The sequence below is a fragment of the Lycorma delicatula genome, chromosome 4 (genome assembly GCF_047948215.1).
Source record: "Lycorma delicatula isolate Av1 chromosome 4, ASM4794821v1, whole genome shotgun sequence".
Taxonomy (NCBI): Eukaryota; Metazoa; Arthropoda; class Insecta; order Hemiptera; family Fulgoridae; genus Lycorma; species Lycorma delicatula.
The window spans coordinates 90,194,062-90,210,408 of record NC_134458.1 but is presented as its reverse complement, the minus strand read 5'-3'; the positions used below and the strand labels follow the sequence as shown (position 1 = coordinate 90,210,408).

The 16,347-nt window shown below is 26.5% G+C and overlaps 1 protein-coding gene across 2 annotated transcripts in view; it reads left to right on the top strand.

Moving 5' to 3' along the window:
* The window catches only part of LOC142323637 (uncharacterized), a 150,574-nt gene that overhangs the window by 58,496 nt on the left and 75,731 nt on the right, over positions 1-16,347 (top strand). The window contains exons 4-6 of one of the 2 annotated variants that reach the window (XM_075363576.1): positions 1,634-1,781; positions 6,771-6,837; positions 14,318-14,335. In XM_075363576.1, coding sequence (XP_075219691.1) covers positions 1,634-1,781; positions 6,771-6,837; positions 14,318-14,335 — 233 coding nt within the window. The remainder of the gene's footprint in view (positions 1-1,633; positions 1,782-6,770; positions 6,838-14,317; positions 14,336-16,347) is intronic. The other variant, XM_075363575.1, reaches the window with a different exon arrangement.

Below are 16,347 nucleotides of genomic sequence, written 5' to 3'. Positions count from 1 at the left end.
GTGCAATTTATAAAAATAATAGAACATTTTTGCCTGGTCGGCATTTATAATTAGCAAAATCAATTCTTTTTTTTGTTATTGTATCTGTTCATATTCATCTCTGTACTAATTATGTCCATGACAAAAGTATAACACAATTTTTCACCAACAATGCAGAATTCAATAATGCCTCTAACCTTATGCTTATTGTTTTTTTAATTTTATAGTGCTTTTGAGGGTTTCCGTCATCCGTCAGTTAATAATTTTTTTTTTTTAAATTATCCATCGAACTCAAAACTTAAAATTGCCAACATAATATAAAAATATGTAGTAAAAAAAAGAATATATATATATATTAATATATATATATATATATATATATATATATACACATATACATACATATGGCAAAAAATTCATATTAATTAATAAAAGGAAAATAAAAAAATTTAATTTGGGAAAAAAATGACTGAAAATCACTTGAAGTATAAGACATAAAAAGTTGTTACTAAGTGTATAAATATATAAGTAGTTATTTTGACTATTATCTATGGTATTTTGTAAAAAAAATACCACAAATAATAAACTGTGGTCTAGTTGAACAGATTTCTTCTGTAGTGAACTGATGTAAAGAACGAAATGTTCATACCTCTCTACTCTACACAAATGTATGTTTTATTAGTCTAAGATCCAGCAGCTGATTTCTGTAGGTATCTGTTTTTTAATGAAACTTGATTTAAATTAATGATTAATGATAATTTAATACATTATTGCTGGGTTGCCTAGCAAAATTAGCCACAGTTGTCTTTAATTAAATATATTGTAATTCATTTATTTTTAACGAATTGCAACTATAGTTTTTTAAGTGTATTTTAAACGTCATTTGAAAGAAAATGATGTGATGAATGTAAAAAAAAAATGGTTGCCAGCTCACAGTCAGTCACAACCTCCAAGCTGCCAGGTGTAAACAGGTATGTTAGTGTTAATTATTTATGCTCATTGTATTTTTCAAAAAAAAATTGAATTTAGTTTTTCTGTACACAATAGTCGCGCTGCGTTCTTGTTTACTACATGAGGCAGCACGCGCATAGCTTCTCTCGTTCTCATCCAGACTGAAAGTAAGTACTTCAAATAATGGCAACCAGTACTTGCGGTCATTTTTTTACAGGCAACCATGTGTTATCGTGTACAGAACAAATTAAACTTCAATTGGGATATAATTTTATAGACGAACATGATGAGCGTAAATAACTAACAATAACATACCTGTTTTTTACACTTGGCAACTTGGAGATTGTGGCTGACTGAGAGTTGGCAGCCATTTTCTTTTTTTCATCACATCATTTTCTTTCAAATGACGTTTAATTCACTTTAAAAAAATGTAGTTGCAATTCGTTTAAATAAATTACAGTCTATTTAATTAAAAGTAATTGCAGCTAATTTTTGCTAGACAACTCGGCAGTAATGTATTAAATTATTATTAATCATTAATTTAAATTGAGTTTCATTAAAAAAATAGATACCTGGAGAAATCAGCTGCCAGATCTTGTATTACAAATTCTCATTGAATATAGTAGAATGTTTATTTTGTATTTTATATTTATTGATACATTTTATTTTTAACATATATATACTGTGCATTTTTTGCTTTCAGTTCTTTCTGCAAGATACCAAAAGTAGTAATGGAACATTTGTAAATAATCAACGATTGAGTATGTCTGGTGATGAATCTCCTCCTAGAGAAGTTTGCTCTGGAGATATTGTACAGTTTGGTGTTGATGTTTTAGAAAATTCTCGAAAAGGTACAATTGTTAAAAAAAGCTATTTAAAAAACATATATATGTATTACAATGCAACTTAAATATATAGTTTTGAAATATTATGGAATAAAATTTCAGTGTTAATTTTCATTATAAAACAATTGTATAAATATATATATATATATATATATGGTACTTTTTATGAATTTACTTATTTTACACTTATTGGTTTCATAAATTGTATTGATTTATTCTTATTTAAAAATGATCTATTTACTCTGGCAACTATAGGCTGATACTCAGTTATAGCTGCCTTCCCCCTATATATATATTTTTTTTTTTTTATGGTACTTTTTATGAATTTACTTATTTTACACTTATTGGTTTCATAAATTGTATTGTTTTATTTTATTTAAAAGTACAGTATTGATTTATTCTTATTTAAAAATGATCTGTTTACTCTGGCAACTATAGGCTGATACTCAGTTATAGCTGCCTTCCCCCTATATATATATATATATTTTTTTTTTTATGGTACTTTTTATGAATTTACTTATTTTACACTTATTGGTTTCATAAATTGTATTGATTTATTCTTATTTAAAAATGATCTATTTACTCTGGCAACTATAGGCTGATACTCAGTTATAGCTGCCTTTCCCCTATATATATATATATATATATATATATATATTTTTTTATTATTATGTAATGAGAAATGAGTTTTATAGGATGTGAAAAATGGCAGTTGGATTGGGATTTAAATCCAAAATCCTGCAGATGTCTAACAAAGATGACAACAGTCCCAATATCAGAGTTAATAGTTGTCCATTACAGTTATTCTTTACTGTTCCATTAGTTAAATCAATTAACTAATGGAACAGTAGTTAATTGAAGATTTTTCTTGCTGATGTATTTGTTTTATAAATTTTAATGCTTGTATTTCCTTTCACTTTATTTGTTCATTATCTTTTCATATTCTTATGAATCCTTATAAAACAGGATTTTAGGCATTTATCACTGGTACAAGAACCAATAATTTTGAAGAGAAATTACTGGACAGTATATTTTTTATGACTTTGAAATCGATATTAACTATATAGAAAAAAACAGCATATTTTTCTTTTGACTAACATGAGTTAAACTTAAAAAATAAATTTCTAGTACTATCACATTATATTTGTGGTTTTCAGATCTTTAGTTGAGTGACAAAATATCTAAAATTTATTTTATAATTAAAGTTCAGTTTTACTGTTTGTTTTAAGATTTAGTATAATTTAATTAAAGTTGTCTGATAAAAATCTTTCATTTGGTGAGTGTTTTATTTCAGTTGTAGACTAATGTTACTGTAAAATAAATTATATGTGTATTTCATAAAAACTGTATCATATAATGCAATGTTTTAAGTTAGATAAGGTTTTCTGGATGATATGATTCATAAGAAGCTGCATTACATAATAATCTTTAATTTTTATTCATTACAGGCATACTTATTACGTAATCAGTATCATAGCTTATTAATTTCACATAATGTAATATAAAAAGTTATAATTAGATACTAACCCTCTCTTCTGTAGAAATAAGAGAAATGTAGTTGGTTCATTCTTACTGGAACCGTCTTAATGGAAGTTATCTACTTTACTTGTTTATTATAGCTGATCATTTTCATTTGTCTGACTACATTCTTTTAGTTCGTATGTGTATTTCCGAGTTATGACCTTTTCATTTAAGCAGTTCTATGTTCTTATTTCAATTTACTTTGTTTTATTAAATTTGTATTCATGTATAAACTTTTTATACATGAACTTATCTAGATCTCCATACCATTATTACTCAAGCAGATAAGAAAAAAAAGAAGCAATATTTTATTTAAAAACAATAAAAATGCAATCTCACTCTTAAAATTAAAGAGAAAAATGAAGTTATAAAATGGAATGCACCTTTTTTACCTAAAAAATGTTATTTCTTTATTTTCTGATTTCCCTTTTAAGCCTGTAGTACATAAACAGTTTTATTATTCCTGTTAATATCTACTAACTTATAAATAAGTATTTCATTGCTTTACAATGCTGAATTCTAATAAATTTTAAAATATATTCTTAACATCCTGTACAAGTGGGACAATGTTAATTCCATTCAAGGCTAAATTAGTGTTTAGTCTGGATTAATAACATCCCAAATTCAAATATCTTTGGAAGAGATTTGTAAATTATTTATTTTTTATTGATTTCATTTCACGCTCATTTTGTTGAGCATGAAATGCATTCAAATTTACAAATATCTCTTCCAAAGATATTTGTAAATTATTTATTTTTTATTGATTTCATTTCACGCTCATTTTCTTCTGTAAATTGTTTTCTGACTATACAAAATTTTTATTTTATGTTATTTTTTTGCTACTTTATTATACAGAGGATAAAAGAATCTATCATTTCTCTTTATTCAGTTAAATTGGAAAAATTAAAATATAATTAAATGTATATACATTTTTGTACCAAAGTGAATGTTTTACAAAAAAAAAGAAAAGAATTGTTTTGTGAAGTCATTCTGGTTTATATCAGTTACATAACATTCCAGGCACATATTTGCTTGCATATGTTTTATATATTTGATTTATTTTTCTTTTAATGAAAATCAGAGTAAAGGCATGTATGCTAATGAATTATCTAATTAATCCAGTTTTTTTTGTATTGTGCAGCAATTAATCTAACAGGTTGAAGAAGATAATTAATTAATTTTGTAATTATTAAAATAATTATGGAGCAATTAAAACTTTGTTTATTTACTTTAATAATGATGAAAATGGAGTTAATATCTTCTAATAGCTTCTTCAGTTAAATATCTAGAGTAGTGTTGGATGGAATCCTATAAATTGGCGCTTAACAGCTTTTGAAAAAAAGTGTATCGTTTAATACTTTAATAGTTACTTTATAGATAGTCTTTCTCGGATTTTTTTTTAATTGTAGAGAAATGAAAAAAATTGTTGATAAACATTTGAAACTTAACTATTTATAAAAAAATTAAGTTATTGCTTAATAAATATGATATTTGCACAGAACTTTACAATTAGTTATAGTGTAGTAATTATCAGTAGTAATTTTTAATGGCTAATTTCTAGGTTCTTTTTTTTTAAAAAAGGTAGTTTTTTCTTCTGAATGGAATACTTTTTTCTTTCACCATACTTTCCTGCACTAGCTATGTACTTCTTAATGTGGCTTTCCATATTTTCCTATAAAAGATAATGTTATTGCTCAAAATGATTTGAGTATAGCTTAAATATGAAATATGTTCAAAAAATTACATAACAAGTAAGATTACTTTTTATAAATTTGTTGAACATCTCTGTATAACCTTGAGGGCTTTATTCTTTGATCTAACTTCTCTCCTGATATTGTTAACAGTTCAGAAAACAGTCCTGACAGGACTGTTTGAGATTTTAAGCGTTCTATCTGTGAATTTCCTTTAATATTATCAGTCATCTCAAATTGCTATTCTTGTAAAGGTTATATCAAATTGGGAAATGAGAAAAAGTTTTTGGATCTAGATCAGGTTAGTTTCTTGGCTGAAAAATCAGTTTTCTTAGTTTTGGGCAAAAATTCACTAACAGCAATGTGTGAGCTGGCAAATAGTCATGATGGAGGATCCCAGGAGTTCTCTCTCCACAACTCGGTTACTATTCTCCAGTAATTTTCTTTCAGATATATTATTTGAGATAATACCTGCAATTCTCAGTCTGTCTGAGTTAAGAACTAACTCATGATGCGCTGCATCATCATCGATAAAAAATTGTCCACATGATTTTTATGTTTGATTTAACTGGTGTCATTTTTTGTCTCTGTGAATTTTTTCTTACATGTTGTGAAGATTGCACTTTAATTTTAGATTGAGTTTACAAATTCATATTTCATCATCTGTTACAATTTTTTTCAATCATTTTATCATTGTACACAATGTCAAAAGTTTCTTAACTGGTGGCAAAGAGTATGTTTCTCTGACTCTGCCAGAAGTTTTGGGACAGTCAATGCAGTGTCTAATGTATTTTTAATTTTTTCATTAGAATGTCACGGTGTGTGACGTTCATGTCACATACACGGTCATGGGGTGACAGTGTACACTTCTGCTATTTCCTGAACTGTCAAATTATCATTGGAATGCATGTCTCATTTACTTGTGGAACACGATTAGTAAATAATATTGAGGGCCATCCCGAGCTCAGGGCACAATCTGATGATTGATCATTTAAATCATTTACAACAATGAATATGGTTCACATACTATTTATTATAAATTTCATCATTCCATTAGTCTATAAGCAAGATTTAATGTTGATTTCATTGCTCATGAAATCTACCATCTTGAATTTAAAAAAATAATATCTACATACTCATGAACGAAGAACTTTTAGCTCAAAAAGTAACCACAGTGGGTTATTGCACCTAATAGCAGATTATTTGAAAAAGGATATTACTATGCAGCACTATGTACTGGGTATGGTGTTGCTTATCAGACTTAACATTTTATATTGTTTTAAACGTCATGGAACTTTTTGAACAGACTTATATAAATGTTTGACATTTTATTGCATGATTTTTATGCAGTACATCATAACTGTGCCAAGAAATGTTTGTTTATTTCCATTCATATTGTATTTTTCTTTCTTGTCAGGACAGTTTCAGACTGAGCAGAAACTAATTACCCAGAAACTCAAAACTCTTACCATTAGAGATCAAATTATTGAGTTTCCACACTAAGAACTACGGAAACTCAATGATTTGATGTAATGGCTGTTCATTAGATTAGATTTAATCATTGGTCATAGTGATATAAATTGAAGGATGATTTACAGCAGGTACTTGTAACTGATGGGAGGTTAAATAATTAAAGTTGTTATTATTTTAGCATTGATAAAAACCGATGGGAGGTTAAATAATTAAAGTTGTTATTTTTTAGCATTGATAAAGTTTATTAAAATAAAAAAATATATTAACATTTTAGAGTAAATTATTTTTTTAATATTAATTTTTGTTGCAGTTACACATGGTTGTATTGTGGCTAATCTTAAGTTATACCTTCCTGATGGGAAGGAGGCTAAAGCAAGGTATGTATTATATTAATTTTGCATTGAGTGTAATTATATTTAATTAACGTTTTGTTCAGTGTTTTTTTTTTTTTTAAATCCATTAGCAAAATAAAATAGTGGGCTTTCATTTATTTAACCTTGAACTATGTGATTTTTATGACATAAATATTACTGTGAATTTTTTTTCTGAATTCTATTAATTTTCTGTTACGATTTCATACTTGTTTGTTATATCTTAAATGTTCAGAGTCATTTTCAAAACCATTAAAATGTTTTCATTACTTTAATAAATAGGTACAAAAATTAAAAATCTTTAGCGGAGTAAGTTTAAGATTGGTTTTAAAACATTTACACAATATGGTTTAAAATTATCATTTATATTAAATAATGACTCGCATTTTAAAGTACTTTGGAACTTCCTTATGTGCAATCATTTATAGTGACAATTTTACTTAGCTGCTGTATTGCCCTTAATAAAGCAACATATGGTATTGAATAGATTGACTTTTGGTTATAGTAAACAGTCTGTCAAAATGATCCTTGTTTATTCAAAATCTTAAATATGCTAGCTGTTAGAAAAGATCACTTGCCAATAAACTGGAAATGAATGTCATACAGGAGTAAGTGACCGCTAAATTTGTTCATGATCATTCATGATAGATTACAATGCAGTTACGGTTGAAAGAAATTTAGGTAGTTTCACTATATATTTGAAAAGATTTTAATGTAATAATTTATTTTTAAATGATCATTAATTTTATTATTAATTATTGTTTTAAATTGTAACATTTAACTTCATTTATAACATCTAATAATGTAAATAAATTAATAAATTGGTAATTTATTGTATGATGTTAATTCTTTGTTCATCTTTAATTAAAAACAGAATGCCAAGATTTGTAATTGGGCTTCCAGTCTCAGAATCTAGTGTTCCATATTTAGTTAAGTTAGAGTGAAAGTAATTTTATGCACTTTGCTAAAGACTACTGAAATGCAATGTTCTCTGTACCTCTAAAGTATTAATTGTAGTTGCTCCATGATGACTGATGAAAATTGGAAAACAAATTAAGAAAACTGACTTCCTAAGCAATTCTTTGAATTACTTAAGTCTAGTTGAGTAATTCTTTGGATTAGTGCTGTTGAATAACACTTAATAATTGTTTGAAAATTTGGTTTGTCTCAGTTTCTCATGGTGCTACCTTTACCTTTGAGAAAATGCTATATAGATAGTGTTTAAAATAATGTCTTACTTTTGGGTCTCATATCTATAAACATGTCTTTTTTTCCTTTTAGGGTTTTTGTTTTAATAAGAACTTTCTTCCATTAGTTTAAAATGATATAATATATTAAGGGATCCTGATTTGTAGTTCATAATGGGTCCTGTGCATAGCAGTAAACTACTGTGATCAAAGGCCTCTGTGGGTTGATCATCTCCTTCTTACCACTCTTTTCCTAATCCGTTATGTCTTCTCTCTGGGATGAATAACTCAGGAATCAGGTCAGGTATCTTTCTGGTTCTATTTGTAATATCATGCTGTTACCTTCTTTAGTCAGCTGTGGAATTACTTCATGAGGGCTTAGTAGGGTGGTAATCCTTGTGCTTGTGAAACCATCCAAGGACTGCATTTTCTATTCAGGTGTTACAGGAAGGTGAATCCTAGTTGAGATGCTACTGGTTAAATCAGGCTTTCTGTTCCTCAAAAAATCCAATCTAGTCATGAAATAACTTTTAATGAAATAACTTTTTTTATTTTTTTTTTATTTTAGTAGCAGGTATTTCTCTTTATGATAAGACTTTATTACATTTTAAATTTTATTTTTCTGAAAAATTTATGGTATTTTTAATATTTTAAAGCTAAAACAGTTACAATGGGGAAGCATAATTGCATCACTAATTTACAATGGGGAAGCATAATTGCATCACTAATACTGACTCTGTTTAATAACTTGTTACATAAAATATTATCTAAGTACACTGTGCCATAAGATGCTATGAGGTCATAGGATTGTTAAAAACAGTTATCATCATCAGAAACAAGGTTGCTTATGCTAACGAATATTTAAAATTCTAAGTCGTAATAATTGTTGTTAAAAGAGAACTGTTTTCTGTTGGAAACAGTTCAGTATTTACTAGTGCAATGACATTGTTACTTTTCAAAACAAAATACCTCAACATCATCGTTGCATCTTAGTTTTAGTGGGGGTTTAGAGCATTGACCTTAGGCTATTTTCATTCTTAGTCTGCTATGAAAATAGAATTATAGAGTCTGTCTATATGATCTAGCAATTTTATTGCAGTAATAAAGATTTTTAGTTATAAAATATGATGTTGAATCCTTTTGTTAATGCTGAAGATTTTTTAAAATAATTTAGCTGGTAAACATTTTTTGTTTGTTAAGTATTATTATAAGTTTTTTATTTTATTTTTTAAGGTATGGATGATACAAAATGTTGCAGATTATTTAAGATTTATTAATGACTATTCAGAAATATTACCTTAACTTTTTTTTAATTGTTTATTTTTTAAGGAAATAAATATTTCAAGCGCTAAGAAGCCAGTTTTCTTAAATCTGTTTTCCAGTTTTCATCTGTAATCATGGAGCGACTAGACTTAGTATAAAACTGTGTAGTCTATTGAGAATAGAGGTACAGAAAACATTATTGCACCAGTAGTCTTTAGCAAAGCGCTTTAAGTTACTTTCATATGACCACATCAAAATAATTTACTTGGCTTAAGTCCATCCTCATTCTTTTACATACCATCACCCCATCTCTTGCTCTCTTTTTCAACCTATTATGTGGTTGATTCTTTTGCATTCTTGTCTCCATCCCTTTTTAACTTAATTTACTACTTATCTATTTTTTCCTAGGTTGTCTTCATTATGTCACTTTATAGCCAAAATATGTTTTTTCATTTTTATTACTGGAAACCTTTTTATATTATATAATTTGTTTGCATTCCTTCTATGAAGTTATTATTTTTAAAAAGTTTAAATGCCTGCATTAATAAAATACATAAATATTAAAAAAAAGAATACCAAAACACATGGAGTTACTTTCTTTTTTTAAAAAAATAATTAAAAGATAATGAATTTAAAATGTACAGGAATGAACTAAACTTTTTAATTTTATGGTAAATGGCAACATAACATTTCAAAAAAATCATTGTAATTATGAATTATGTAAGTAATAAATTTTGTCGATAAAGTATTTTACTAAAACTATTAACATGAAAAGTAAAAAGAATGTAGTATAATAATGATATAAATATAGTAAGTTTTGAAGCTGATTTATGCATATAGTTAAGTTTACATTAATTTTTATTGCAAATATAATGATTCTTTTAATCAGAAAGAATCGCTACATTTGTTATACATTCATTTCTATACAGCAAATAACAGATACAGTTGTAATTTTCATCTTGTGCTGCTTGTAATTTTATCAGTAGTGTAAGATGAATGTGGCTGTGGAGATTGAAGTTGTCAAGATATTCTGTGAAGAGTACTGGAAGGAAATTTAACTATAGTTGGTTAAATCAGCAATAAGTTCAGGATATTCATTATATTTTCGCAACTACATTCCACTTGTGAATTATATTATTTTAGATTTTCCATTCAAACCTTCGTTCTTTTCATTTTTCACTTGATAATCATATGATAATCCATTAATGGTAAAACTAGTTTTTGTATTTTAATAAATTTCAAAATAAGGAAAATCACTTTTACTTATACATCTATTTGTTATATTTTAGTTTTTTATGAACATTAATAGAAATAATTTTTTTTGTGTGTTTTGTCAGTATTTTTTTATTTTTTGTATTTTGTTTTATATTCTTTCATTTAAGTTTTTAATATTTACTTTTACCTTTATTAATTCCCCTGATAATTATTTAATGATTAAAATTGCGCATCTAGATTTAAATTTTCTTGTAACCTGTTCATTTTTTAATTCATATTTTGAAAATAAATCCATTTTTAAAACATATTTTATTTGTAATTAATTTGTTAATATAAAAAATTATTTTTAACATTTTTTAACTAGAACATTCATATTAAAATAATAATCCAGTTCTTGTGTTATTCATTGCATTAAGCTAGTGTTTTGTATTTACAGTGTGGAGTCAATCCATTTGAAGTGACTGAAGGGTGGTTGCTTGACCAGTTCGAAAAAAATTGTAACTTACCCACTTGTTTCCTACATGTCTCAGGACCTTAAAACTATTTTTATTTTTTTATTTAAGCAGTTTACCTGTGGCGGCCATTTTTGTTACAATGCGCACACTTATTTTTGTGAATGTATGGATTTATGGAAAAAAATAATAACTAAAAACCTATTGGTCCTGGAAGGATGAAACTAAAAGCAATTTATTCTCACTTTTTTCAAGATAAAAGATTGGCCATTGGTTTATTTACTTTTCTCTCTTCTTTCTATGAAAAAATTACCAATAATGTTAAACATGAAAAATGGTGAAATTTCACTTTTTGGTAATTTTATTTCAAGAGGCAGGGATAGCATACACAGTTTGAATTATTTTTTTATATGTAGGTATATGTTAGTAGTTAGACCATAAATAATATTAATGGTGATCCCAACCCTGTAGGGGAAGACACCCACCTTATTGACGTTACTGGTTGCCACACCACCCCCTCTGTTCCAAGCCCTGAGGAGCTTTACCTCAGGAGGTAAAGGTGATATACTTAACCCTAAATTTTTATGAATTTTTGAAAATAACTTTTTTTAAAAGTTCAAATTTTGGCTTCAAATAACTCTGATGGGGCTGGTGATAAAAATCTAAAATTTGCACAATTTACAGTATTTTTGTAGATGTTTATGGCAAATACACACTTCTCTTGTGTATTGCACTAATAAAAAAGTTATAACCTCTCAAAAATCATGAAAAAACTGTTAAAAGTGATACCATTTTTACTCCCTAAATAAGTGCTCCAAGAGGGTTTCTTGTCTGTTTGGCACTTTAATATCTTTATACTTAAAAGTTAAAAGTACTTTATACGTTATACTTAAAAGTACTTTCAAAGTTGAAATAGACTTGTTTGAACCATTCAACTGCAGTGTTCATGTTTTAACAGGTGCTTGAAGTCATTTTCAGTCATCAGGAAAATTCATGTTGCAATGTGCTCATTTATGCTTAGTCTGACATTAGTCACTGATCTGTTTACATTTTTACCGATTGTCTCAAACTTCATCCTTTGTTTGAAAGTGTTTATTTAATAAATAAGTTTTGCTTAACAATATTATATTTGCAAATTTTAAAATCAGTTAAATTTTTACATTATTTTCAAGTAATTTCACATAAAACAATGGAAGAACAATATTCCTTAGGAATTTATGTGAATGAAGTGTCATAAAACAGTGTATGATACAGTACCAAAAGAACTCATTAAAATTTGTGAATTTAGTGATGAAAACTATCAAGTTATTTTTTTCTGTGTTAATTCAGATGTCACTAGTGTTCGTAAATATCATGAAATACGTTTTTGTCAAAATTCAGTCATCTGTATCAACAGTTTTGTTGTGACCCTTTGAGAACTCATAGAAAAACGTAAGACAAATCAAATTAGAGCAAGCTCTTAAAGAACATATTTTTCCAAATTTAAATTTAGCTTCTGGAAAGTCTCTTTGTGTTAACTGTTTCAAACGTATTTTTTCTCAGCAGAACAAAGAACTATGTGAATGTGAAGACCAAGAGCAATACATTGCCCCACATCAAAATATTGAACAGCGATGTGTGACAGGTCTTTCTCACACATTTTCAAGAGAATTATCAGAAGAGATATCACAGCTGTTGGTTAACCACACTAAATAATAAACTTTCATTGCTACAAAAACAAGCTATTTCATTGATGAATTATTAAAATTTTGCTACAGTTTATTTTTCCTTTGATAGTATTTACAAAAATAAACCAATATAAAAATAAAAATGAATTCTTGACAAAAGATGTAGGCTACTCGTTGAAATCTCAGTTTGGGTAAGTTTTATAAGCATTATTGAATCAAAATTGTATTAGATTACTGGTATTCGTTAAGTTATCATTAAATTACGACCTATCATTAATAATTTAAAAAAAAAACTATTTTTAAAATATTGAAAACATCAACTTCAACAACATAGGGGCTAAATTAAAAAAAAGTATATAAAAAAAATGTGAAGTGCAAAGAAGACAAGAAACCCGCTTGGAGTACTATTAGTGAGTTAAAATGGTATTGCTTTGAACAGGTTTTTCATGATTTTTAGAAGTTATGAATTTTCTATTAGTACAATACACAAGAGACTTTTTTATTTGCCATAAACATCTAAAAATATACTGGAAGTTGTGTAAATTTGAGATTTTTATCACCATCCCCATCAGAAGTATTTGAAGCCAAAATTTGAATGTTTTAAAAAAATTAGTTTTCAAAAATTCATATAAATTTAGGCATAAGTAATATCACCATTAATATTATTTATGGTAAAACTACTAACACATACCTACAAAAAAAAAAAAAAATTCAAACTGCATATGCCATCCCTGCCTCTTGAAAAAAAATTACCCAAAGTGAAATTTCATTGTTTTTCATGTTCAATTTTATTGGTAATTTTCTCAAATAAAGAAGAGAGATAGGTAAATAATCATTGGACCAATCTTTTATCTTGATAAATTGTGAATTTGCTTTTTGTTTCATCCTTCCAGGACCAATAGATTCTTAGTTATGATTTTTTCCATAAAGTCTTACAATCACAAAAATAGGTTTGCACACTGTAACAAACATGGCCATCACAGGTAAACTGCTTAAATAAAAAGTTAACAAAAAATAGTTTTAAGGACCTGAAACATGTAGGAAACAAGTGGGTAAGTTTCAATTTTTTTTTTTGAATTTGTCAAGCAACCAGCTTATGTTTTTTTTGGGACACTTCAAATGGGTTGATCCTGTGTAATGTTCGTAATTTTTTTTATTTTGTAAGTAGTAAAAAAGTCAAAATACAAATATAGCTATCGAAGAAAGAAATATATAACTGTTAATAGGAATAGCTACTGATTTTGAATTGCTCTTGTCATTTGATCGCTATAATATGAATGCAATGACAAGTTGTCAGAGTGTTAATTGTGATGTAATTCGCATAACAATTTTTCTATTTCTTGTATTATAAGAGTTTCTCTGGTATGTTTAATATTTTTATCATTTTATTAAACATTGCATTTTGTGGACAAATTAATTGCTAACCTTCAAGATTATAGCATTTGATTTGAAGATGATTGTGATTTATTTTAATATCGCCTCATAAATGCTTAAAGTATCTAATCTTGAACATATTATTTTTGCATATAATGACTTAATGTAAATAAATATTTAAGTGCAGTTAATAATAGAAAAATTAATTTGAATTAGTTGGTCGTTTAATGTATGTTATCGTTTAAATTAAAGATTTCATTAGGGGATTCTTTTTTGTTTAAATAAAGTTTTATTTCAAAATATATCTTACATGGTTTTGTTATTACAGGACAATCCCATTTTTAAGGTATGTAAAAATAATTGTAACTAAATTCATTAATTGTGCGTGTATTAATATCACATTTTACCTTTTACAATGCTCTTTACTTCTAAATCTTTTTTTTTTATAATTATTATGATGCACCTTTTTGTGATTAGATGAAAAAGAATTGGTATTTTTTATTCTCTAAAATACAATTGTTTTCTGAAATATAATCTACTTCCTTTTTTTATTTTAATAAAATTAACTCTTTACTGCATATATCTACAGTGTTTGGACCGCATTTTTTTTTTTAATTTATTTTTTATTATTTTTTTATGCCTTTTCAAAACTGCTCGTGCTACCTTTTTATATAGTCTTATTATTGTAATGTTTAGCTATTCTTAAGTTTACTACTTTTGGCAACAGAAGCACTATTAAGTGCATGTTAACTATTTCTAATTTCTCTTTAGTCACTTGCAACATTTACAAGCTTGAATTATCTTTTATAGTTCAGTACAATATTACTTTATTTCTTTTTACATACTTGTTCTGATCATGTTAAAATAAAATTATTTTTAGAAAGAATGGTGTAAATTTGATGAGTTGTATTTGCAGCTTTTGATGGAGTTAATAATCTAAAATTTTTATGATGGTAGGAAATTCAGCCCGTGTTAAATAATGTACAGTATACATATTGCTAATGTTTATATATTTCCATGTTCAATTGTTCTGGTATGTTAGGTAAGAATTTTGAAACTAGAAAAGTTGTAATTTCATAGATATTTTTATATGGGCACACCTCTTTTATTGATTCTGTTGAAATAATATATAATGATGGTCAGGATATTTGGCATAAGAAATAATGTTCTTTTGTGAAATTTTACCAAATCTTAGCTGTACAGGTTGGAAAAAAGATATAAAAGTCAGAAACACTTATTCATCTTAACCTATAAGGATCTAGATTGCTTTGTACCTGGCTATAAGAAAGTAAATTTACACCATATATTTTTGCAATTTTAAAAAATGAATAGATTTGAAGTTATATTTTTGTAGTTTTCTTTAAAGAAATTGACTGTTGAGATCATTAAAAAATAGTGTAAAAACATGCAATTATTTAGGTTAATGGAAGTTACAACCTATATTATTCAACTTCAGTAACCTGTAAGAAGTGGATTATTTAAATTTAGTTTGGTTATTGGCTGTAATATTTAATTAATTTTCTTTACTTTTCATGATACTCCCTAAAACATTACAGGCTTTGCAGAAACATTTAACAATTATAAATTTGGTATAATTTGAGTAGATCTCATATTTATCTATGTTAATGTTTTTCTAAATTTCTTTATTTTAATTTTATATTCTCATCAAACTGTATTATTAATTATGAACTGCCATGTTGAATTTTAAATTAGTAATGAAAATATGAATAAATTTTTAATTTGTGAAGTCAAATTTATTAGATAGATTAATGCGTATTATGATTTTTATTTAAAAAATATTTAATGTGCTGTATTCGTATAAAGTTAAGGCATTGAATATGCAGTCCAGACACCGTAGCATGCTTTCTAATTAAAACAGAAAGGGTGTACTTGTTAGAAATTTAAAATACTTTATTAGGGTTAGTGGTATTAGTAATTTTTTCACTGGTTATGGGTTAATATACGTTTTAAGTAATTATACACAATTGCCATTAGGGTAGAAGTATGTTACTGAAATTTATAAATGTATTTTTCTAAATTATTTCTGCAATTTAGATTATTTTTACATTAAAATCTACCTCCTGCCAATTTTTTGTATTTGTTAGATATCTTTGAGAGGGGAAAAAATAAGTTTATAATTATATACATACATAAACTTATAAGTATGACACGTATAAAACTAAAAACCATCAATAAAGCAAAAATTTGATCTGGATATGTTAACTTCCATTCTTAAAAAAAAAGTACTGTATTTTTCAGAATAAGACGTACCCAAGAAATTTAATACAATTTTTTTGGAAAAAACTAAAATTTAAAGTATGATTAAAAAAAAATTGATTAAATAATAGGTAATTTTAA